At 40.1% G+C, this 24,132-nt stretch overlaps 1 protein-coding gene and 1 pseudogene across 2 annotated transcripts; both read left to right on the top strand.

The window, feature by feature from the left end:
* Positions 1–164: 164 nt before the first annotated feature.
* On the top strand, positions 165–12,033 carry LOC146507705 (lysosomal-associated transmembrane protein 4B-like). Its single transcript, XM_085176260.1, has 7 exons — positions 165–415; positions 1,239–1,350; positions 3,455–3,528; positions 3,655–3,777; positions 3,877–3,975; positions 7,701–7,796; positions 11,521–12,033. Exons 1-7 carry the CDS (start codon positions 293–295, stop codon positions 11,599–11,601), a joined length of 708 nt encoding a protein of 235 aa, XP_085032386.1. The 5' UTR covers positions 165–292; the 3' UTR covers positions 11,602–12,033.
* On the top strand, positions 11,991–24,012 carry LOC146507704 (matrilin-2-like; annotated as a pseudogene). Its single transcript, XR_014876675.1, has 17 exons — positions 11,991–14,137; positions 16,080–16,218; positions 16,313–16,885; positions 16,985–17,107; positions 17,520–17,642; positions 18,271–18,393; positions 18,531–18,645; positions 18,859–18,866; positions 19,088–19,227; positions 19,684–19,804; positions 20,271–20,393; positions 20,803–20,925; positions 21,643–21,765; positions 21,857–22,267; positions 22,361–22,513; positions 22,926–23,018; positions 23,723–24,012. The product of XR_014876675.1 is annotated as a matrilin-2-like (transcript).
* Positions 24,013–24,132: the final 120 nt, after the last annotated feature.

Below are 24,132 nucleotides of genomic sequence, written 5' to 3'. Positions count from 1 at the left end.
AATGGTGATACATTTGCTAAATACATGAATATTTGCTATATTGCTGTAATAAAGCAATTAATAGTCACCTTAAAGAGCACAGTGAGACCGCTGGTGTTTAATTTTGAAAAAACGGAAGTCGTGATTTTAACCGTGACGCGGGCTTGTCGCCTTCTGGTCCGCTAAGCTGCTCACCGTGATAAGTACCGGACGGGTCAGGGGCAGTCAGAGCCTGTTCGTCAACTCTTGCTCGGTGAAGACGTCGATAGGACAGCGGGGACTCTTCCTTCACACACACCGGCACCGTTTGTAAATGCCTGCAGACACACAAAAGATGATGCTGACGGCCTCTCCGTGGGACCGCTGGTACTCCACGCGTTGCTGCCTGTGTTGCCATGTCCGCACGGGAACCATCATCCTGGGGGTCTGGTATATGGTGAGCATCGCCTAACTCTGTCACTCACTGCACTTCAAGAAACAGCAGAGCCAGAGACAACATGATATGAGCACAGGATTTAAGAGTATCATTTAAAATCATTTCACGTCAGACTTGATCTGTACCTTTTTGATATTTATATAGCTGGAATCAAAATATAAAGATGACATTGTTTTAAGTTACTTTATCCAAGCTTTTTTTTTTGTAAATACAGGATTATTGATAACACTTAATTTAAGAAATTACTTATAGTATAGACACTTTAATCAAGTATTTTAAAACTGATGAATGAAACAATTCTGTCTTTTCTGTGTTGTGGCACTAAGCTGTTGTGGAGCATGTCTGTGAATTAATGCTGGTGTAGTTGAGTATATCAGACTGACTAAACCAAACACCACATGTGGAAAAAGCGTCTCTCTGCTCCCTATGAATAAATGAGCAGTGGCCCTCTTCAGGTAGCAGGTTTTTGTGTCAGGCTGCCAATTGACTGTGGAGAATTTTCCATTACACTCACCTGATCAATGGGGATGTATGAGTCACCTGAATAATGAGAGGTGCTGGCCAGAGCAAAACAAAGACTTCTACTGTAGGTACTTCATTTAACATAGCTGCACTGTCTCCACGCCAAGACTTAAGAATTTAAGGATGGTTACTGGCTGCAGTCTGTGATGATAAAAGGTTAAGTAATGTAAAGAGCACTACCAGACACTGCTCTGCAGATTATTGATTATGTGTGGAATGTCAGGTGAAGAGGTTTACATTTCTGGTGCGCCATCTGTGCATACTGTTGCCTTCATCTGTCCATATGTTCTCTGCCCCTAAGCTCATCAATGCTGTGGTGTTACTCATCCTGCTCACTGCCCTCAGCGATCCTGAGCAGTACCACTTGGCCAGTGCAGAGTTGGCTAATGACCTGGATGTCATGGATGATGCCAGTAAGTAGTGTTTTGCAGTAAATGTATCATAAGTTGTCTCTAAGAGTTATGAAGTAGATTATTGTTAGGAATTTTTACATCCATGTATCTTTTTGTATACGAGGGTTAAATCTTGCTGGAGATTTGCTAGAAAACCCAGTGGGCTCTGTGGTGTTTTTCTTCCACCCAAATCTAAATCTAGACTGTGATGGATGACTTAAACTCTTGCGTGTAGGTAGATCCGTCATGTAACTAATGGAATAATTTACTGTGTTATTATAAGGACCTCATACATTGTCTAAAGTGACAGTCTTCATTTCTGTATAAGTAAAAACACCCAAAGCCACAGCCTCGCAAAAACCCAATGTCCATCTGTGCAGAGCATTTGAAAAGCCTTCTTAACACACCAGGTGCATGCTGGAACAGTCTGACCAGGGGTGACTCACAGCACATGGTGCTGGTAGTCTCTGATTGGGAACGACTATTGTCCCAGTTCCAGAGGATGAGCGTTGTCCTGTGACCCATTAGTACATGCTGGACCAGCCGGTGCCACTGCAGTTTTACAATCACATGCATAGAATGTTCAGATTTCCGAGGTTTATAAGTATCAGTTCACTCAGTAACATATCTATTTTTTGTTTTAATCTTTTCTTAGTAAAATAATTCTCCCCTGAGAAAAACAACATCATTATCCTTAGGGCTTTGACTTGAAAGTGTAACTGAAAGAGCTCCAAGTCTAATTCAATTCATGAGGTAAAGCAAGGGGGTGGGATTCATTGAGCAATGAACAGTGTTTTACGGTTCTAATTATAAAATAATTTAGCTAATTTTCAGTGATGAAGGAATAAATTGTTTAATTTCCCAACAATTTTTTGTGCCAAGCTAGATGAGAAGAAAGCTACTGGTTCCATTTGTTTTTTTTCAGTGTGTAACTGGAGCTGAAGGGGACTTACCGTAGCTCATTAGCTTATCATAAACACACTGAAGCTAACAACTAGCTTGTCACATTTTAATGTTTTTTAGGCCAAATTAAACATGAGGTATATAATATAAATATTGAGCTTTGGTGATAGATTTTAAGCTCAAATTTTCTGGTTAGCTATAATCTACCAAACAGAATCAATGCTTGGGTATATTTATAAATGTTGGGGGAAGAAAGACAAGCTAGTCTTTCTGCTATCTAACCTTCGTTTAGCCACATTTTTATGTTTTGTGGTGGCACTTAAAGATAAGATATAACATGCTAATGGATGAGCTTTATACGTGTTGCTATATCGATTTGGGGCACAGTTTCCTGGCTTCCAGTCTTTATACAACAAAATATTATTATATTCTGAAATTACTCTTAATAACAAATATAATAGCTTGTGTAAAATGTATAATAGCTTAAGCATTCACCACCAAATAGCAAGAAGGGAAGGTTAGGAACAAGCCTGTGAACATAATGGGGAATTTAGCTGTTGCCAGATATTTTACTCATTAGCTGATAAAATAAAACAAAAAAGGGTGAACATCACTGGGCGGCCACAATTGTTTCTGCTGCCCCAGATGGCAGAAAATCATATGGCACATTTAAAAGCTTTTTATACTGGTATTTTGCCATTTACCTGAATTAGATTCTGGGAATAAAGTGTCACACTTCTGAGTCGTCTTTTTTCTTTTTTAAACCACAAATGTGATTCATCCTGTGACTCAGAGCTGTGAAACACTGATTGTCAGGTCATTATTAAAAGAATATGGAAAATAATGGGTCAGGCAGGAAAAAAAGTGGCGTTTCATTGAAGTGACTATTATTTCCCCGTAGCGCCACTTTTATTTTAAGGTTGCTCGGCCCTGCGCTTATGTAACACAGTGATTAGTTCTGTTCTGTTGAGTTGATTTCAGGTCAGGCTGACACGATGTGTATCCCAGAGCAGAGATTAAATCCTTTTCTAGTTGACAGATGCATCATGCCGTTGTTTTCTTCTGCTCTCCATTTGTGGTCCCTTGATGACACCATGTTCTAAACATTTTCATAAATGTAATTCAGGATTGATTGCGCCACATGTGACTACAGCCTGAATAATTAGAAAGCAAAGATCGGTACAGCTTTTTTGAATTTCTACCTTTTCTCCTGTTGCTTCAGACATGTGCATTGCCTCAGCGATCTCTCTGCTGATGATACTTATCTGTGGGATGGCAACATATGGTGCCTACAAGGTAAAAAAACATTTATTTTACTCTCATAATTGTATTTCACGTGTTGCTGTTTCCACGTTGATTCTCTGCTCTTTGATAAATTAGCCATTCTGTCCCAAATATCTAACGTTAAGGTCTTTATTTCAGTTACGTCCTGCCTGGATCATCCCTTTTTTCTGCTACCAAATATTTGACTTTGCCCTTAACACCTTGGTGGCTGTTAGCATCGTAGTTTACCCAAACACCATTCAGGATTATCTGCAGCAATTGGTGAGAAACATCTGATATATGTATATATTTATTTTACTTATCATTTATAATTTGACATGAAATGAAAACATCACTGCTGTCTTTCCGATTCCTCCTCAGCCTGAGAACTTTCCCTACAAAGAGGAAGTTGCAGCTCTCAGTAATGTGTGCTTGGTCGTCATCGTGCTGCTCTTCATCGGCTGTATTCTCGGCTTTAAGGTAAAGTTTTCTGCGCCCAGTTTACATATTTGTCTCATATGCTTAGCAGCACTTAGAAATGTTTCCTGGTCTGCTGACAATATTATGCAACCTTGTTACACAGGCTGTTGCCTTTTTACGTAACCCTCTGTTCACATGTGGCTCTGTGATGTGACTGAAGTGAGGTGGAAATTGATTAGCTTTCGCTGGTTTTAGGTAAAGTAGAGCCCAGGAATGAATCTTGAAAGCGTGCTGTGGATAAAACCTCGCTCCAAAAAAGCCGAGATGCTGTGTAAAAACTCAGAATGCGATGATTCGCAAACCTTCAAAACAACATATTAAATGTTGACACTTTAGACATTTTATATTGTTTTGACTGTGTTCGTTTTCAGTGTCTGGACACCTTTTTGTTTTACACCACTCTGTAAGTGCTTCCCACTCCTCCTTGATTTCAGATGCTCAACAGTTTGAAGCCTCCTTTGCTGTATTTTGTGCCAAATGTTTTCAATGTGTCTGGACTCTCAGCAGGCCAATATGGCCCCTAACTCTGGACTCTTATTGTTCCAAAATCTGTGTTTGTCATCCAGTATTAATGATGCCCTCACATAATATGTGCACCAATGGACCTCCATTTGATATGCATATGCTAGCTTTTGAACTTTATTATAATAAGCTAGCTGTTCTCTTCATTCTGACGGAGGATTTAGACATTTTGAAAGCTCCAAAAAGAATTTTAGCTTCTGGTTCATCAGACCACAGTCTCAGTCCAGCCTGACTGAGGTCGGGCCCAAAAATGGGATCCCGTTAGGACTCAGGCACTGATGGCAAAAAACTGTAATCAGGCAGATTTTCCAGACTCTCTTTTAAGGATATTATTTTGAATTTGCTCATGCAGTCCTGCCCCTGTCTCAAATGTTTAGAAAATGTTGCTGGTTCATTTTATACATGATCCCAACAGTTGTTGGAAATGGGACTGTATTTTTCTCAGCAGACATATTTGATTTATGACAGCAGGGAAAGCAGAGAGCACAATACCAGAACCCCAAAGCAGCTACACTGAATTCAGACACCATTTCTTTTATTATTTATATGTCAAAGTGAGAAGGAAGAAGTGTAGTACTATACTTGTAATATACGGTTTACTCTGAGCTTTCCTTCTGAAAGATTTAAAGTCAGAGTCGGGTGTAGGAGTGTACATATGTGTAGTCTCAAAATTATATTACAGTGTTTCTAGGAAATTTGTCATGATGGTATTTATGACAACACAGGGAAGAAAGGCTGAACAATGTGGTGACTGCAGCGGAAAAGACATAAGGAGGCATGTTTAATTGTTCTTTTCCAATGAGCTTTGGTTATTTATGCAATGTAAAGTATGAATTTATTCCCACGAGGTGCCAGCAGCTACAGTGGTGACATAGCATAAGTCATATATACAGTGCTGTGAAAAAATATTTGTCCACTTACTGATTTCTTAGTTTTTTGCATATTTGTCACATTCAAGCAAATTTAAATGTTAGATGAAGATAACCCTGGTAAACACAAAATGCAGTTTTTCATTCATGGTTTCATTTATTAAGGGGAAAGACTTATCCAACCCTACCCGGTGCTGCGGGAAAAAGTAATTCTCCCCCTGTTAAATCAGTTTTTTGGAAAGGAGTTCATTTTCACTAGCTGCACCCAGGCCTGATTACTACCATAGCCGATAAATCAAGAAACTGGGCCGTTTTAAACCTGTAGCGGTGAAACAAGTTTGTTTTTTCAACCAGGAACAGGAAGTGTTTTCTTGCATGTTTTGCAGAGTTTGGTGAAGGTTGTTGAAGTAGCTCACTTTTTACTAAATCATCATTGGCTGACATACGGCTCTCGCTCCAGAAGGTTCTGGGCTTGTCATGTTGTTGTGCCATTTAGGGAACGTAAACTCTTTGCTTTGCAATCTCATTGACGCTGCAATATTTTTTTAATCATGTAAAACTGTATACCGATATAATTGACCAGCCCTAGGGACGAGTTGCTTCCTCTTTTTTTATTAATTTTTTTCAGCCACACTATTAAAGTGGCTCTTTGAGGGTCAGTGTGTTCTGATACTCAATTACTGAACACTGTTTAGTAAAATTAAGCAAACATTTATGGTTCCAAGGCAACCAATCACTTCCTTGCATCATCTAAGTTGGCCTGTGCCATGCACACTAAGTGTGTTTGCAGTAGCAAACTCCTTATTTATCCAAGTGTGTCCCTGGGAGCTCTAGAATAAACCTCTTAATGGTCACTTGGGCAGTGTGGCAGTTGGAAATGCGCACAAAACAATCAGGCACTTGGCCACTTGCAAAGTGTGGGCGCACCCATTAAATCCTGTGGAGTTGAGCTGTTAATGAACTTCGTCAGGAGTTGTCAGGAGAATCAGGTCAGGCCATTGTCCAAAGCTGACATTTCTCACTTTAAGCACATAGGAGGGGCAAGCTAGCTCACCTTAGGTGAGCGTGCTGCCTGGGTAGAGCTTGCACGAGGTGTCACACAAGACGCTCATATGCTCACTGTGAGTTCACTACACATTCACCAGCCTTATTCTTACATGTTGGACATCGCACAGGCTTTGTACTCGAGAGCAGGTTAAAGATAGTTTAATTTGTGGTCCAGATGCAGTTGACGTTTGTGCTCTGACATAAAAATGTGTAAGGCAAAGGTAAAGGGCGCTTTAGCGTCAGTGCATTATTTAGCCTCTTAAAAAAAGTTACAAAGTACTTTAAAAAGCCATGAAGACATAAGAAAAATCCTAAAAAATAACTTGTTTGTGTCATGTATCTAAAGCCAGTAATCCTGTCAGATAGTTGCTGTGATTCTGCTTAAAACCAAAACATTTGTAGTCTTTAACAACAAAAGGTTAACCCTGAGATAAACTGAGATAAAATAAACTGTAACGGTTAATAGAAGCTCATATGTTTCCTACTATAGTCGATCAGGGCCTTTTTAGATTGCAAACCCCATGTAATTACCCCAAATCCATCTTTTTAATCAGCATCACGGTCTGAATAATTTCTGATTCAAATAACTGGATTTGCACAATCAGCATCATTATCACACTGTCAGCATGGTTTTGAAGTGGACCATGAAGTAAATTAAGCGATTGCTGCACCTTCCTGTGGAGGTTGTTTGAATAACAGAGCTGTCAGAGCATTAGGGCTGATACTTAATTGGTTCTTATGGTAAGAATGTTAGAGAGCTCAGCCTGGCTTTGGTTCCTGCTAGCGGATGGATGTAGCAGATGGTGTTGTGTTTGGCCGAGGCGTTTCAGTAGCAAGCCGCCTGCTGAGAGCCAGATGATTTCTGGATGACAGAGAACAACAGGAACTTGCTACTATAAAGAGACGTCTAACCCTCAGACAGATTCTGCAAACACAATCTGAATCTAAAGAAGAGCGAGAGTTTATTTAGAATAACAACAAATTTACTCCAGCCTTACATTCTGGTAACAGTGATGCCATCTGTGTCAGTAGGTGTGCAGAAAACTTACTCGTACACCGCAGCTTCTCTTGTGACAAGATGACCCAGTCATATCTGAAACACCTTGGAAAATTCATTTGCATAGTAACGAGGAGAAGCTGCTTTAAAAGCTTTGATACAAGCATCCACTGAGCCGTGCTACCAACGTGGCTGATAATAATTTGTCTATGATTTGTTATTTACCATAACTGTGTTATGTAGTCCATGTGTCTAACATGTGTTTTTGTTTTCTTTCTTCCCATTCTCAGGCATACCTGATAGCTTGTGTGTGGAACTGCTACAGATATGTGAGCGGACGGGGTACTTCTGAAATCCTGCTGTACGTTACGACCAATGACACCACCGTAAGTACTGAAAACAGCGCTGACTTTTTTGTTTAAATGATAAGACTGGTGATGTCATGATATCATGTACGTTCAGGACTTTTCCATGCATATTGGTAGCATTTAGCATCAAGCCCACTTTTTCCGGTTGCACTTGTAACAGTTTGCTACAAATACAGTGGTCTGTTTGGCATTTGTTTGGGACTATTTCCAGCAGGAAATGAATATATATTTGGCACTCCAAACATTTTCACAGCAACAGCAGCACACTTTCTGTGGGACTGAGCCAGAGTAAATGATTGTGTGTGCTAATTAAGGTCATGAAACACAACGTTATGTGTTTTTCTCAGTGGGTTTTAGCCAACACTGAACTTCTACAGCACAGAAGAATGAAATAAATCAGACTAGCAGAAGAAAAAAGTATTTTTTTAGCGGCACTTTATTTTGCTGTCAGACCACCTGTGCAAATGTTTCCAGTGAGCTGCTACAAACGCCTGTGTGCAGAGCTCGCCGGACGTGTGAGGGTTCTCGCTTCAACACTAATAATGCACTCATTCCTCACGTGCAGTGTACAGCTGTCCAAATACTTGTAATTTACAAGTCAGCAGTTATTAATGTATGACAAATAAGAATAAACTTATACAAATATAAGTATAATATATTATACTCCAAGTCCATTAAACCCTCTTTCATGTCTAAATCATCATTTTGGGAACTAACATTAAACAGTTTCTGATCTTTGCTGTTTTTCTGCATTTTCCAAAAAGTAGAAAAGCAGCTTCAGTGGAAAAACGGTTTCCTTATGCAATCCAGACTGCAGGTCATGTTTGGATCGTCTGCGTAGGTTTCCTCTGCTCAGGCCAGTCTGGCAGCCATAAAGTCACTATGTTGATGGGAGAAAGAACATTTAAAGCTGTGCTGTAGTAGCGCGTAGTTTTACAGAAGCTACAGTAGCATGGATGAATGGACAGACTTGGAAAGAGAGACAAGGATCCATGCTGGTGAAGTCATTAGATGGGTACAGTAAGCTCTTTTTAGGGCCTCATGTTGGTGTCTTATTGACCGGACCTGGCTCTCAGTTCACTGTTACCCCACAGCCCACACAGCTAACTGCTTGACTCTGACAGAGGGGAGAAGACTAATGGAGCTATAGAAACACTAATGACTGTTTTGACTATTGCAAAACATGGTTTTCGGTCTGAACACATAAGGAGCTGCCAGTAACTGGCCCCATCAGGACTGATATTTGACCTTGCAATATATTGGGTTTCACAAGTATTTTGACAAAACCTGTGCTCCCAGTCTGCAACTTAAGACCCCTCAGGGCGTAACACTGCACACAATTTAAAACAGCACCTGATGGTCTACGCGCTGTAGTTCCACTCGCTCCTGATGTGTAAAACACGTGGGCTGTAAAGAGAGACCCAGGAGGCAACTTTCCAGCTCACTGACATCATCAGCGAGGAGTGCCAGAATATCAGCAGCCATTTATTTCCTAACATCAGCCTCACGTCTGCAGGGATGCTTTTTCAATTAGAGCTAGCCATATTTAATGGAAGCCCCCCCACATACCACAGCCGGGTTTGTGGCTTTTGGTTAGCAGCTTGCATGGTGTTACATCAATTATATGATGGTTAGGTCAAAGGTCTGCTAATGCATTGCATGTGAACTGTATTCTTGGGCATAAAGAAAAGTAATTGACACCTACACACAGGTGCTTTATTGGAACAATAAATAAATGCATCATAGAAGAAAGCATGCTTAATTTCTCTTCATGGAGTTGGTGTGGGTGTTGACTCTTGCTTGGCCCCACTCCCCACAGATCACGGTGTCGTTCAGGCATGGCACACATGCAGTTCGTGGTGGTGGTTACTGGGATTACAGACTGGGGATTTATTAGCTAGAATGGAATAGCAACTGTTAGATTTGATCCAATGTGTATCCATAGATGCTTTCCAATACACACACAATGTAGCAGAAGATTTACTATACCCCAATATTGCCATAGTGATTCCTGTGCTGCTTGCTTCCGGTTGTAATCCTGACTCCTGTGTTTCCCTCTCTGTCAGTTTGCTTCCTATTTTATTATTTTGGGCTTAGCATCCTTATATTCCTTTCTCTTTATTTTAGTACCCTCCCTTTCTGCAGCTCACAATTGTCTCAGTTGAATCCACCTGTACCTTCTTATTCCTTTCCCTTAAATTATATATGGTGTGTTTTGTTTCCATTGAATTACTTTGTTTTCACTGACTCTTGTGCTGGCTCTCCTGCACTCGGTCAATTCTTTTTTATTTATAATCGAATGCACCAGATGTGACCAGATGCAATGCGCTGTTCTTTTTCTGGACAACAGATTATGTCACATGTGTCACAGCAGGGCACAGACAGATGATTGAAGTTGTGTAGTAACCTTAAAGTTTATGATATGCATACCACATGCTACAGTATGCACTTTAAAAGGATTTCAGTATGTGCTGAAAGTAAGAAGAACAGTGTCATCTATCCAGTTGCTTTATAATGTAAAATCAAACTCTTTAAAATGATCTAATATATGCAAGTACAGGCCTAAAGGAAGTTATTGATTACTTAATATCCCACATATTTATTTCAACATCATTAAAGTTTATTGTCACAAAGGCAAGACTGTACCCTCGTTGACTCATTGTTAAATACTTAATAACACATGCAGGTCAAACACATAGCGTTGTTGAGGAAGCCCACATTTCTGTTGTCAGGAGGAAAACCAGAATGAGTGCTGGAATGCTGAAAGAGATCTTTCAAATCCAGGAAAACATTATACAGCCTTAAAATGCATCAGTTTTTTTTAAAGTTCCTTCATGGTGGGACCTCAGTTCTGGCTCGATCATATCACATAACGGGACTCGGCATTGAGCGGAGACATCAGTCCAGCTAAGACTGTGCCTTCTATGATGCATATAGACAACCATTAGCCAAATTTAGTTTGGAACTCCCCACTTACCCCACTTTTACTTTTGGTGTAGGGGATGAATAATAAAAGATGAACAAGTAGATCTGTCCTCTCTAGTTATTTGTGTACAGCTCTAAACTAAATGCTGCTGCTGACAGATGCTTTTGTTTTTCACGTGGCACAATTTTAGGATACTCGCTTCATGTACTACATTTCCTTCCTGATATAATAGTAATAGTATTTCAGTAGTAGATTTTTAAAAACAATTTTACATAAAATAACGGGAAAAAGTCCTGCAAATAAATTCAAAAATGAGCATGGGAAGCTTGATGGCTACTACATGTTAGCACTGCTGCTGTAAGCATGGTAGTATATAGGTCAAAGCCGCACTGTGCTGAAGTCCAGCCTGCTGCTTGCATGCCTTTTTTTCTTATGTATGACATTTATTTTAATATTTTGTCTAAGAAGGCTTCCAATCAACCGCTCCAACTGCTTATGTAATGTGCAGTGCAAATAAGGCTGGTCATCTTGCCATACTTGCATTTTACATGTTATATAATCATATTTGACTGCAGTCCTGCAGTTTAGCCTATTTTATTGGGGAATCGGACTGATTTCTGTGCAAGCTGTTCTCTCTGGGCTTACAAATATTTCACTTAATCCAAAATAAATTTTTAATATTTCATTTTTTTCTGTTTCAAGTTACATCAAAAGGGATGTAATATTATGCAACTTTACCAAAAACATGTTCATATTGATCAGACTGATTTTCATGGTATTTATTCTGAGTCATGTTCTCATTTCTTTGTCTTCCAGGTGCTGTTACCTCCTTATGATGACAGTGTCAGTGTCCCTCCCAAGCAGGCTCCTCCACCTTACACCACTGTTACAGCATGAAAACATTCCCGGGATCCTGCTGACTGCCGTTGATAAAAGCACAGCAGAATTGATGCACCACACTGCCTCTCCACTGTACAGTATATTTCTGGATATATTGTAGCTACACACACATTAATGTTCTCTTAATGCATTCACACGCATATGTACAAAAACACGTTGGACAGATATACAGACGCACAGCAGCGTGACCTCTCATCCCTTCCGGTTATTTACTTATTCTTATGTATTTCTCTCCTGTAGCTCTCTGTGTATCTCTGTGTCTTAGTATTCATCCAGAAACGATGTGCACTTTTATGCATTTGAAGCGAAACAAGACAAAAGCACTAGAAAGTTCGATAGATGATATATATTTTTATTAATTCTATTTATGCTCTCTGTGTCTGTAACCGTATTCTGTGGGTCCTACCTTTTCACAAACATATTTAACTTGTGCAGAAATGCAAAAAAACCCCAAACGAAAACAAACGTATGGCTCGCATTAACGAGTGAGGAGCCGTTGCGTGTTTCCTGTTTGTCTCGTCTGAGCTCGTGATCAGGGTTGGATTGCCTTCATTCATAGCTTTCTCTCTCATGGGGTGCACTTCATGGAGCCACGTGTGAAGTGTCACCTTGACGGGAAGTTTCCCAAAGAAATGCACCTGCCTGTGTTCTGACATGATCAAGGAGCAACCTAGTGTATATCAAACATATCAGCGTATTCTACCACAGACATAGTCACGGTCTCGTGTTCTAGAAATCAGGAGTGTTGATTTGCGTTGACTGATATTCATAACTTTCTAATGTAATTGTGTCTTTCTACTGATTGATGACAAATGTCTTGGATTGCTGTTTATCTAGAAGCACTGATCTGGAATCAGTTTGTTCTTTGAAGTCACTATAAGTTGGTTGCTGGACAGAGGATTCGGAGCCCAATAAATATGGACTCTGGTTGTGTTTTTTGAATTAAGCCTAATGGGAGTTTTCTTGTCTGTGTAAACATTACACAAGTCTGTTCCACCAGATGGAGTTACTGGCAAGCCACTCGTCCCTGGACACAAAATGTCCTGCAAGGACTCAAATGTCAAACCTTCTGTATGGAAAACAAAGATGTGACATATATTTATCTATTAAAATCCAATTTCACTGATAGATGTTGTGTGTTTTATTTTGTCAAACATGTATATGAACTTGAGCAGGCATGTTTCAAGGGTCAAATGGAGCTCAGTGTGTGTGTGTGTGTGTATTTGCAGGAATTATTTAAATTAATCTGGTTAGGGTTTTTTTTTTCTGCTATTAAGAGTTAAGCTCTAGCTTAAATGGAAGATGTGACGTCGAAAAATATATTTGGTCACTGAAGTGAGCAGTGACTGTGTATAGTCTAAGGAGCTTGGAAAGAAAAGTGTCTGGACTTCTTTAAGTTTCCTTGAAGACGTTTCACCTCTCATCTGAGAAGCTTCTTCAGTTCTAAGAGCAACTAGTGGAGAGTCCCAGATTTTAAGCCCTATGGGAGTGTCCCCAAGAGGGTCATGTGATTTATTGAGACCTCAATATATCACATGATAGGGTGGGGCTAGGTTTCACAATGGGTTCACCTGAAACCTTGGCTGGTTGTGACCCACACCCGTTTTCCCACCTTAGCTCGTGTGATTAGGTAGAGGATCAATAGGGGGTCCATGACCATCTTAAGGGGGACACTCCTATAGAGCTTAAAACCTGGGACTCCCCACCATTTGATCTTAGAACTGAAGAAGTTTCTCAGATTAGAGGTGAAACGTCTTCAAGAAACTTAAAGAAGTCCAGACGCTTTTCTTTCCAAGCCCACTAGACTACAATGAGCTGGATGACTGAGAACCTTCACTGACATGTCTGTGTATTAATGTCTCTACTGTGTGGGAGGCAGGGACCCCCAGAGTGGAAGTGTGATGACTTTTACTTACCAGGTCTTTCCATAAACTGCTGCTGTGGCTTTGTACAATTCTTCTGAGCATAATTTGTAAAAGCACAATCCGCCTCTTTCAGAGCAGTGATGACCCATTAGACTACACTAGACTTTAAATCTATCAGGCCTCTGACAGTCTGACTCCATTACATTATAATCTATCATTTGATGAGCTACCCTAAAACTTTAATGTGAGAACAACATGAAACATTTACGTTGTCTCTACTTTCCTCCAAATAATAAATGTTTAAAGTGTTTTCAACATGTAAAATTGGGAGTTTAGTTCCACTTATCTGGAATAAATATGAGTAAGATGATCTGAATGGGAATGAAACACTCATAGTTATTGTTTTACCAGCAGACTGATCAGAACAAGAGGCGTCTCCAAAGTCAGAGTCAGAGTGGGAGTATACAGAGAAATAGTGGATGGAGTAAGGGACTAGGCAATGCAATAGCCTCTAGAGATAGAGACAGGACTGGGATATATGTACATTTGCAACGCGGAGCTAAGGCATTGACAGACTTTTCCTGCTGGAGCTCAACTGTTGGCTCAGTTTTTGGATTTCAGAGGAGCTTCGCTGAATTAAAAATTTCAAAATAATTTTTAATATAATGGTGAGTAGATTTCAAATTGTTATCTTGAAAATGCTATACTGTGGGCTTTTCCTTTTCTAAAAGAACCTATGCTTTTTCTTTAGCGTTTTAATAGCAGGGTAGAAAGAGTAATCACCACCAGTCACCTGTGTGGTATTGACTTCTTATCTGCGTTAGGACACATCCTGTGCTCCTTTCATCTGCATCATGAAAACTCATCAGAGAAATTTAATGTGCAAAACAGACACAGTGTCATAAATGCTGTTCAGTACATGATGTTTTTGTGTTTCATAGTAAACACACAACTTTGGCTTCCACTCACGGGGGGAAATATGAAAGGAGCTGCTCTTTTGTGGAATAATCAAAATGCTGTAATTACTAAACTTTATTCATATCTTTGATTCATGTGTTTAGAGGAAATGCCAGTTAAAAAAACATTTTAGGACGCTGTGGAGGGTCATGAAATTCTACAGCGCATAACAGGATTTTACCTTTGCTGCTGGGATTGTCATCTGAAGATGAAAACACTGTCAGGATGGCGGCAGAGAGACGTAAAACACATGTGAGTTCAGAGGGCAAGTGTTCCATGAGGGTTTGCATATGCATGTGTGACCTCTGCAGGTCTCAGGTCAGCCATATAAACCTGGCTCTGCGCAGAAGTGTTGATTTTTTATTAACTGAACACACGGAAGCTGCTGAAGTTCTCATTTGGATGAATCCAAAATAAAAGTTTTATGTTGCCTTCACGTAAGATTGTTCTTGTACTGTTCTTTTCTCCTTTTTCAAATATGAATATATTTGTAATTTCTGCACTGATCACAGACATTTCTAAGACAGTAGTAAAGGCTGGAGTCTGAATATGATGGGTAACAAGTGGGTCTCTTGGGGGAGCGGATAGGGAAGCAGTCTGGTGTTTTTCAGCCTCTCTTAAATCACTGTGAACCTCCTATGCAGCAAAGCATTCTCATTCACAGAAGCTCACTGACTTTCTTTGAAGGCTTTAGGAAGCACAACACAGGTGTACTGTACAGCCCACGTCTTTAAACAGAGTTTATAGAACAGATGATGCTATTTTAAAGTGCTGAATATCTGAGAACAATCTCCATATTTCAAGGAAATTAGATAACAGGCATATGAAGAATATAAAGTGCAAAACACTATAAACTGAATATTGGTGGAATTGTTTTTTATTCTCTTGTTGACACTCTTTCCACAAATGTATTGCAAATGTCACAAAATGTAACAAGTACATTTTCATTCTGCCATATCATAAGTTTATGCCAAAACCTATTTGATTTAAACTGCATTAAACTGAAATTACTCAACGTGCAATGTATCAGTTGCAATCAGCCTCACCTTTCGTGTGCAGCTGGTCCCAGTACAAATCATTCCCAGATACTAGGTGCTTCACCTAATCACAACCAACCACGCTTAGCGAGTCATGTGTCAGATTTTGTGTTTATTATAACACGACGCTGTGGCTGTAGCTCAGGAGGCAGAGCGAGTCATCTACTAACTGGAAGGTTGGTGGTTTGATCCCTGCTGCCCCAGACTGCATGCCAAAGTATCCTCGGGAAAGATATGGATCCCTACATCCCATTCAGTGTTAATGAGATGTCAGATAGAGAGGACTTAGACACAGAAAAAGTGCTTGTATGAATGTATGCGTGGATGACGTGTGTAATATAAAGTGCTTTAAGTGCTCGAGTAGAGTAGAAAAGCACTTTATAAGAACCAGTCCATTTATAATGCAGATTTCTTGCCATGTTTCTACATGTAGACAATCATATATAAAATAAATAGAAATAGTACAAATAGAAGGTTCCTCTATTTGGCAGCTTCTCTCTCTCTCTCCTCCATCTTTGCTCCCTGGTGATCAGGTTTGTACCCTACTTGCGCTGCACCGTGGAAGTGTTTCTTCTGGATCAGCTCTTGTTTTTGTGCTTACGTCACTCTGCTGCAGTTGTCATCTTTCATCACAATGAGGTGTCTGGCTCTTGGCCTTTTCTGCCTGTTGTGCTGTAACGCAGCGCAGACGTACAGACGCCGCCCCAGACCCATCACGGCAAGAAGCAACACAACTTTCCCAATCAAAGCAGTTGGTAGGTGATTAGTCGGTTACCACGGCATTTCTGTATCAGTTTTGCCATTTCATCCCAAACTCACCCCAAACTTCCTCATTGTCTTTGATTTTAGAGAATCCATGTAAAGCCATCCCGCTGGATTTCGTCTTTGTGATTGACAGCTCCAGAAGCATCCGTCCCACTGACTATGAGAAAGTGAAGACCTTCATCATCAACCTGCTTCAGTTCCTCAAGATTGGCCATGATGCAACACGGGTCGGTCTGCTGCAGTATGGCAGCGTGGTCCAGCCCGAGTTCTCCCTCAGCACCTACACCACCAAGAGCGAGGTAGAGCAGGCAGTGAGGAATATGGAACACCTCGCCACAGGGACCATGACGGGTCTGGCCATCCAGTACACCATGGAGACAGCCTTCACCGAGGAACATGGAGCCCGACCAATGAACCTACACATCCCACGAATTGCTATGATTGTGACTGATGGAAGACCTCAGGACACAGTGGAGGAGATTGCAGCTCAGGCAAGACAGGCTGGCATCCAGATTTTTGCTATTGGAGTAGGCAGGGTGGATATGAACACACTGAGGGCCATAGGGAGTGAGCCGCACTCGGAGCATGTGCATCTGGTGGCCAACTTTAGCCAGATAGAAACCCTGATCTCTGTGTTCCAGTCCAAACTGTGTGGAGGTGAATAATCCCGTCTATTTTAAGTGTCTCTTTTTATTTCTAAAATGCATGTGTGTCTACTCATGCTTGAGTGTTTGTGAATGTTCTTGCGTGCATTAGGTTCAGACATGTGTGAGGTGGTGGACCATCAGTGTCAGCATATCTGTGTGAGTAGCCCTGCCTCATACAGGTGCAAGTGCAGGGAAGGATACATCCTACACCCTGATGGCAAGACGTGCACAGGTAACCCCCTCCCTTCTGTTATTTACATAGCTACAGTCTTTTAACACTGCCCAAAACTTGTACAAAGGACCTGATGATGGTCTGATGGCTTAAGGACCAAAAATGGATCACGTGACCTTTTGCATAACAGATTTTGCCCATCTGGCCACCTTATTTTCATTTTTTGGTTTATTCTCACGGTTTGGCTGCAAAAACAATCACTGAAACCCTCGTGTTGCCTTTTTACACCAGACTGACACAACTTGCGAATCATGAGTTTCACTCAGATCAAAGCAAAGTAAAATGGGAGTGTCAGTTTAAAAAGTCTCACTGATTGGCTTATATTTAGTTTCTGCTGTCCCTGACTGACTGGTTACTGCAGGTTTCCTTCTGCACACTGAACTGTAGGTGATTGTTCTTCACACTATTGCAGCTGAGGACACGTGTGCTGTGGTGGATCACGGCTGTGAACACATCTGTGCAAACCTGCCTCGTGGTTATGAGTGTCGGTGCCGTCCAGGATATGAACTCACCATAGACCTGAAAACGTGCAACAGTAATATTACATTTTTTTTACTCATAAGAAACTGTTTTATTCAAATTTCATGACTTATGTTAGAGTTATAATGGAAACACAACTTGCTTCCTGCCACAATATTGTGTTTGTGTGTTGGCTTTAAATCATCATATATAGCAAGTAGGAATAAAGTACAATAATTTATCTGGTCTTGGATAAAGGAACTCAGCGTCATGAAGCCAACACTGCCCAAAGGCACAGTCACCGTGAGTTTTTTTTCCTACCAGTGATGTCTGTTACCCACTGATGGAAAATTTTCCCTTTGCTCCTTCGGTGGATGTTAACAAAAAGCAAAGTGGGGGAGATTTCCTGAAGAAAGTGTGCTTTTGCAATCATCAGTGCAGTGCAGCTGCTGAAATGTAGAGGTGTATCTGGAGTGTCATCGTATATCCCAATCCAAACAAGAATGAGTTCAATCATCACAGTGGGTTCACACTCTGCACCTTTAGAGTGGATTTTTTTTATTTTAAAACGAAATAATTAGATTTAGCATCTTATTCTTCTGTATTGGGCATATTTTTATTAATCTGAAAAGTCTTGTCATAAAACAACAACAAAATAACCAGTGAAAAAGTGGAATATCTAATAAGAGATTCACCCTCTTCAGGAATAGACCACTGTGACCTGGGGAATCATGGCTGTGAGCACAACTGTGTCACCGTTCCAGAGTCCTACATCTGCACATGTAAAAGGGGCTACGTCCTCAATCTCGATGGCAAGACCTGCAGCAGTAAGTACTTTTTTTTATCATTCATAATGTGGCAAAATAAAGTGAAAACACAGCAAATATACAGCATCTTATGAAACATTCAAACGGTGCTGGCTACAGCAACCACGACATAAATTTCACCCAATGCGTCCTTGCAGAAATCGATCACTGTGCCGATGGCACCCACGGATGTGAGCAGGAGTTTATGAACACAGAAGACAGCTGTGTGTGTAAATGCAGAAAAGGCTATACACTCAGACCTGATGGGAAAACGTGCCAAATGTGTAAATGTGTAAATTTAGTGCTTTTTCATATTTAATTTAAAAAAAAATAGCTCCACATTTTCTTTATATAGAGAGCATAGAAAGCCGCCTGTTTTACATTGCACAACGCATGTAAAGCTTTGTGCATCTACAATAACTGTCTGATACCATTCCAGCCAACTTTGAGTGTGCAGAAATTGACAGATTGGTGGATCATTCTGAGATGTAAAAGTGTCACATGAGGTCTAGGATGATTATCTAGCTTTTTGGGTCTTTGGATTGCTTCTGTCTGTTCAGAGCTGAGAAATAAAAGAATATACAGGAAAGCCTGAGGGGCTCTTTCTTTATAGCAGGCTCTTATGTGCTCAGTATTTTTTGAAAAACTGAAACCATTTTTACAATTTAATGCAAAATTTGCAAGTTTGTAAAAGTGATGAAATGACTTCCTCTAGAGATCGATCACTGCGCTGATGGAGCCCACGGATGTGAGCAGGAGTTTATGAGCACAGAAGACAGCTGTGTGTGCAAATGCAGGAAAGGTTACACACTCAGACCTGATGGGAAAACCTGCAAAAGAAATTTTAAATGAGCTGTTTCCATGTTATTGGTGCTGTTTTTAATCCATATTTTTTTAAAAGTTATTCCACATATTCTTCATACGTATAGAGCATAAAAACACCCAAGTATTGATTTATAGCTTGTCTAATGATGTGTACATTCGCATCTATTGTCTCATGTAATTCTAACCATGTTTCAGCATATGGAAGGCTGATGTAGAAATGTGTCACATTGATGTCTGGGAGGATTATTCAGTTATGTGAACTTACCTCTGTTTCTGTGTTCACTAATAAAATTAAAAAACAAACAAACATAAAAACTGCAAGATGTAAATGTTCTGTGTATTTTTCAAATAATAGAAACCAGTTTAACCAGTTTGATCCACAATTTTTCATGCAAAAATTCAACACTTAGTTAAAACCTTCTGTTTTTGCTTGTTACCTAATTTCTCCTTTGTCTTTGTGATCCGTCAAAATGATTTCTAACAGAGATCGATCACTGCGCCGATGGCGCCCACGGATGTGAGCAGGAGTTTATGAGCACAGAAGACAGCTGTGTGTGCAAATGCAGGAAAGGTTACACACTCAGACCTGATGGGAAAACCTGCAAAAGTAATTTTAAATGAACTGTTTCCATGTTATTGGTTTTTTCATCCATCTTGGATGAAGTTATTCCACATATTCTTCATACGTATAGAGCATAATAACACCCAAGTATTGATTTACACCTTATTTAATGCTGAGTACATTCACATCTATTGTCTCAATATAATTCTAACCAGCTTTCAGTATATAGAATAGATCTAATTGGCTGATGTAGAAATGTGTCACATTAAGGTCTGAGAGGATTATTCAGTTATGTGAACTTACCTGTGTTTCTGTGTTCACTAATACAATTTAAAAAACATACAGAAAAACTGCAAGATGTAAATGTTCTGTTTTGTTTTTCAAACCTGTTTAACGTTTCCGATCCACAATTCTTGATGTAAAAAATCAACAGCTAGTTAAAACTTTCTGTTTTTGCTTGTTATCTAATTTCTCCTCTGTCTTTGTGACCCGCCAAAACGATTTCTAACAGAGATCAATCACTGCGCTGATGGCGCCCACGGATGTGAGCAGGAGTTTATGAGCACAGAAGACAGCTGTGTGTGTAAATGCAGGAAAGGCTACACACTCAGACCTGATGGGAAAACCTGCAAAAGTAAGTGCAGCTAAACTGTGTTTCCGCGTCATTGCTGTGGTTTGTCACAAAAACACTTTTGCTCATACTTGTAATGTGAGGCAACACTTGAATGATCATATCATGTGTTATGCTGCAAACTGACATCCACATGCCTCTGTAAAAATGTTGTTAAAGCACAATAAGCAATGTAATAATTAGGGTTACCCACTCTTGAATAAACTTATTTCACATTCTGATATCAGTAGAGGCTGTAGTCATGATGATGCAACACATTTATCCTCCACCTGTTCATCAATTATAGTAAGAGTGCAGTAAGAGATTAATTACAGATTTATAGATTCACTGCATTGAACTGAGTCTTGAATTCAGCTTTATCTGAATTTGATTAAAAGAACTTGGCAATAATGGAAGCACTGCTCTCCTGCAGAGATCGATCACTGCGCCGATGGCACCCACGGATGTGAGCAGGAGTTCATGAGCACTGAAGACAGCTGTGTGTGCAAATGCAGGAAAGGCTACACACTCAGACCTGATGGGAAAACATGTCAGAGTGAGTTTGAGCTCATTCGGTGTCATAAATAATAACAGTTTCTCCACTAGAGAATTGTTTAACACTTTCTAGTGACCCATGAGTCACAACTGTAATGTGAAAACACTGATTGCCGAAATACTTTGGAATCATTGTTGGGGGTAAGTGTTAAGTGAACATCACATACATGATAGATGTTGAAATGCAGGCATTCGGTGGGTTAAGCACAGAACTACGTTTGAATCTTTTCAGTAAGCTGTGTTGCAGTGAGTCTTATTATTATTTTTCTTTGCTTTTACTAGTTTTCTCTAGAGGCATCTCATCTGCAGAGCTATAACACTCTGCACAACACAAGACAGAAAAATCTTCATAGGAGACAAAAATAAACCAAATTCAGAGTGTGACGTTTTTCATCTGCATGTTTTCAAATGTTTCTATGATTGTTTATGTCCCCTATTTGGGTATTTATGTGTTGCATAACTTTGAGTGTGTTTTTGAACCCAGTTATGAGGTCAGCGCTAATCCCATGGCTCACCAAAAGATATATCTTTTCCCTCCCCTGGATTAAGGGATATTCTGTTTACCACCACACAGCATTCATAATGTCAGAGAGTTATTAGACCATTTATTGTATTTGAAGCCTCACAATATATCATATAAATGCTAATTCTGCCATACACTTTCATGTGCTACAGCAACATCATGGTAATCTTTGATTCTGTGTAATTAAACTGAAAGGTCTGGATCTGTGTCAGACAGTGCACCATGGCTGTGAGCATCAGTGTGTCAGCACCAATGATTCCTACATCTGTAGATGTTTTGAAGGATTCATGCTGGCTGAGGATGGGAAGAGCTGCAAAAGTAGGATTACTCTTATATGGACTGTTTTCTTGAGAATAAAATGTGAAATAAATAAATGTATATATTTTAAATATCCTTTTTTTCCCGGCAGAACCCGAGTGCAGCGAAGGAGTCATGGATCTTGTGTTTGTGATCGATGGCTCCAAGAGTCTGGGCCCCAACAACTTTGAGTTGGTCAAGCAGTTTGTAAACAGCATTGTGGACTCGCTGGACATTTCCAAGACGGGCACTCATGTGGGTCTTCTTCAGTACTCCTCAAAGGTGCACACAGAGTTCACCTTGGGCCAGTACTCCACAGCACAACACATCAAGAGTGCCGTGAACAGGATGCAATACATGGGAAGGGGCTCCATGACTGGCTCAGCCCTGCGCCACATGTTTGAGTTTAGTTTTTCAAACAAAGAAGGCGGCAGGTTCAACATCCCCCGTGTCAGCATCGTGTTCACTGATGGAAGATCACAAGATGATGTTTCTGAATGGGCCACTAAAGCAAAGAATTCTGGTATTTCTAGTCATCCCGATGTACGACAACCTCAGAGTATCTTCTTCCTAATACAAGTTTCATGTTGTTATGATGCTTTCTGATACTTTTCAGGGATCACGATATACGCTTTGGGAGTTGGCAAAGCCATCGAACAGGAGCTGAGAGAAATTGCGTCGGAGCCAGATGAGAAGCACTTGTATTACGCTGAGGATTTTGAAAAAATGGCAGAAATTACAAAGAAACTCAAGTCCAGGATATGTGCAGGTACGCCACACAAGGCAGAAGTACAAGAATCCCTGCAAGGGTCTCAAAAATATGTGTGATCTTTCTTAATAGATGAAACTAATGCTATCTTTGAGGCTATTCAGGTAAAGTGGAGCTATAATAATGGCAGATTGGTGAAAAAAATGTAACGTTACTGCCACCTATCTGCTGCTGCCATGGTAACCTGTGATTCTAGCAGAGCAGCCACTCTGTGCAATACCGTCTACTGTATTATATCAAGTAACTCATCAGTCTTTTATGCTCTGCAGTCATATGTCCTCCCTGCATGTCCCTCACATTCTCCACAGACAGAGACAAGAAAGCAGAAAAGGATTAGGGGAGAAAGGACGAGATAAGAAAAAGAATCCAGGGACCGAAAGTCTTTCACAACCTATCAACTTTTCTTCTGCAGATAAACCATCTGATGAAAACATGTGCCAGTGTGAAAACATGATAATGTTTCAAAACCAAGTCACAGAGAAGCTGAAGAGCCTGGTTCAGAATAATATCCTTTTGTGCTCACTGCACAGTTACTAATGCTCAGGATTGCCACTGCCAAACTATTTCATGTGTCATTCATGTGTTTTGTTGTGTTTTTTTAAAACCTTGAACACAGTTCGCAGCTAAATTGGATTATTCCATTCACGCTCACTTTCGCTTAAGGACAAGTTTTAAAATGTAGGTTAAGTGGGGATCAGATGCTGGTTAATCCCACGATGTCTCTTTTGTCCTGTGATCTCAGAAAACTCTCATTATGTGTCAAAAATTTCAATTATGACACATTTTTAAAGGGACCCTGGTTACTCATATTAAACTTGGGAGCTCTCTAATAGGCTGACAACATTTCCAGGGTGTAGCCCTCCTTTTATCTTACGGCAGCTGGTAGAGGATAGCCTTTTGGGAAAAGTCTGCATAGATCAAATTTATATACATATATAGGTTGTGATCAAAAGATTAAATTTATTGTTGCAGGTAACCAGCATAATAGTTGTTTCATAGAAGGTTTTAAAACTTTGATTAGGAGCAGGCAGAAGCTAATAAATACCAGATCTGTTACCTCAATCACACTGATGACATGACAGTATAAACAGCTTTGAGGGTGGCAAATGCATTTTCACTTCCACTACATCAGGAAATCCAATCATTTCCAGTAACAGATCTAAAACTTCACTGGCCAGAGAGGTATAAGTAACTCCTTAACATGCCTACTTGCAGCCATGTCAAAGAGGCTGGAGACTCTTGAGAATCAACTTGTGCATAAATGAAAGGTCGAGAATCATCAGTCTCTACTCTGCGGCATCTCCAGGATCCCTTTATTCCTGCTCAACAAGCTATGAAGGAACATATGCAAATGCAGCTCTTCCTACTGAAGATATTTATAAGCTCTTCTAAAAATACAGTGTATTCCTTCTGAAGTATTGTTAATGTTATGTAATGGAATATCGCATAATTAACTCTTTGTACAGAAGACTGGCAAATAAACATTTTACACTTCATAATTTTGGCTTTTTAAAAATGATATTTTCACCATAAACGATTCTAAGTGGTCTACAAGTCATCTATGGCACTTAAACTTTTGACTAAAAGTAAAAAAGCAAGCAATGGATTCATTCAGCATT

This window comes from Neolamprologus multifasciatus, chromosome 11 (genome assembly GCF_963576455.1).
Source record: "Neolamprologus multifasciatus chromosome 11, fNeoMul1.2, whole genome shotgun sequence".
NCBI lineage: Eukaryota > Metazoa > Chordata > Actinopteri > Cichliformes > Cichlidae > Neolamprologus > Neolamprologus multifasciatus.
This window is presented reverse-complemented; position numbering and strand designations above follow the sequence as displayed.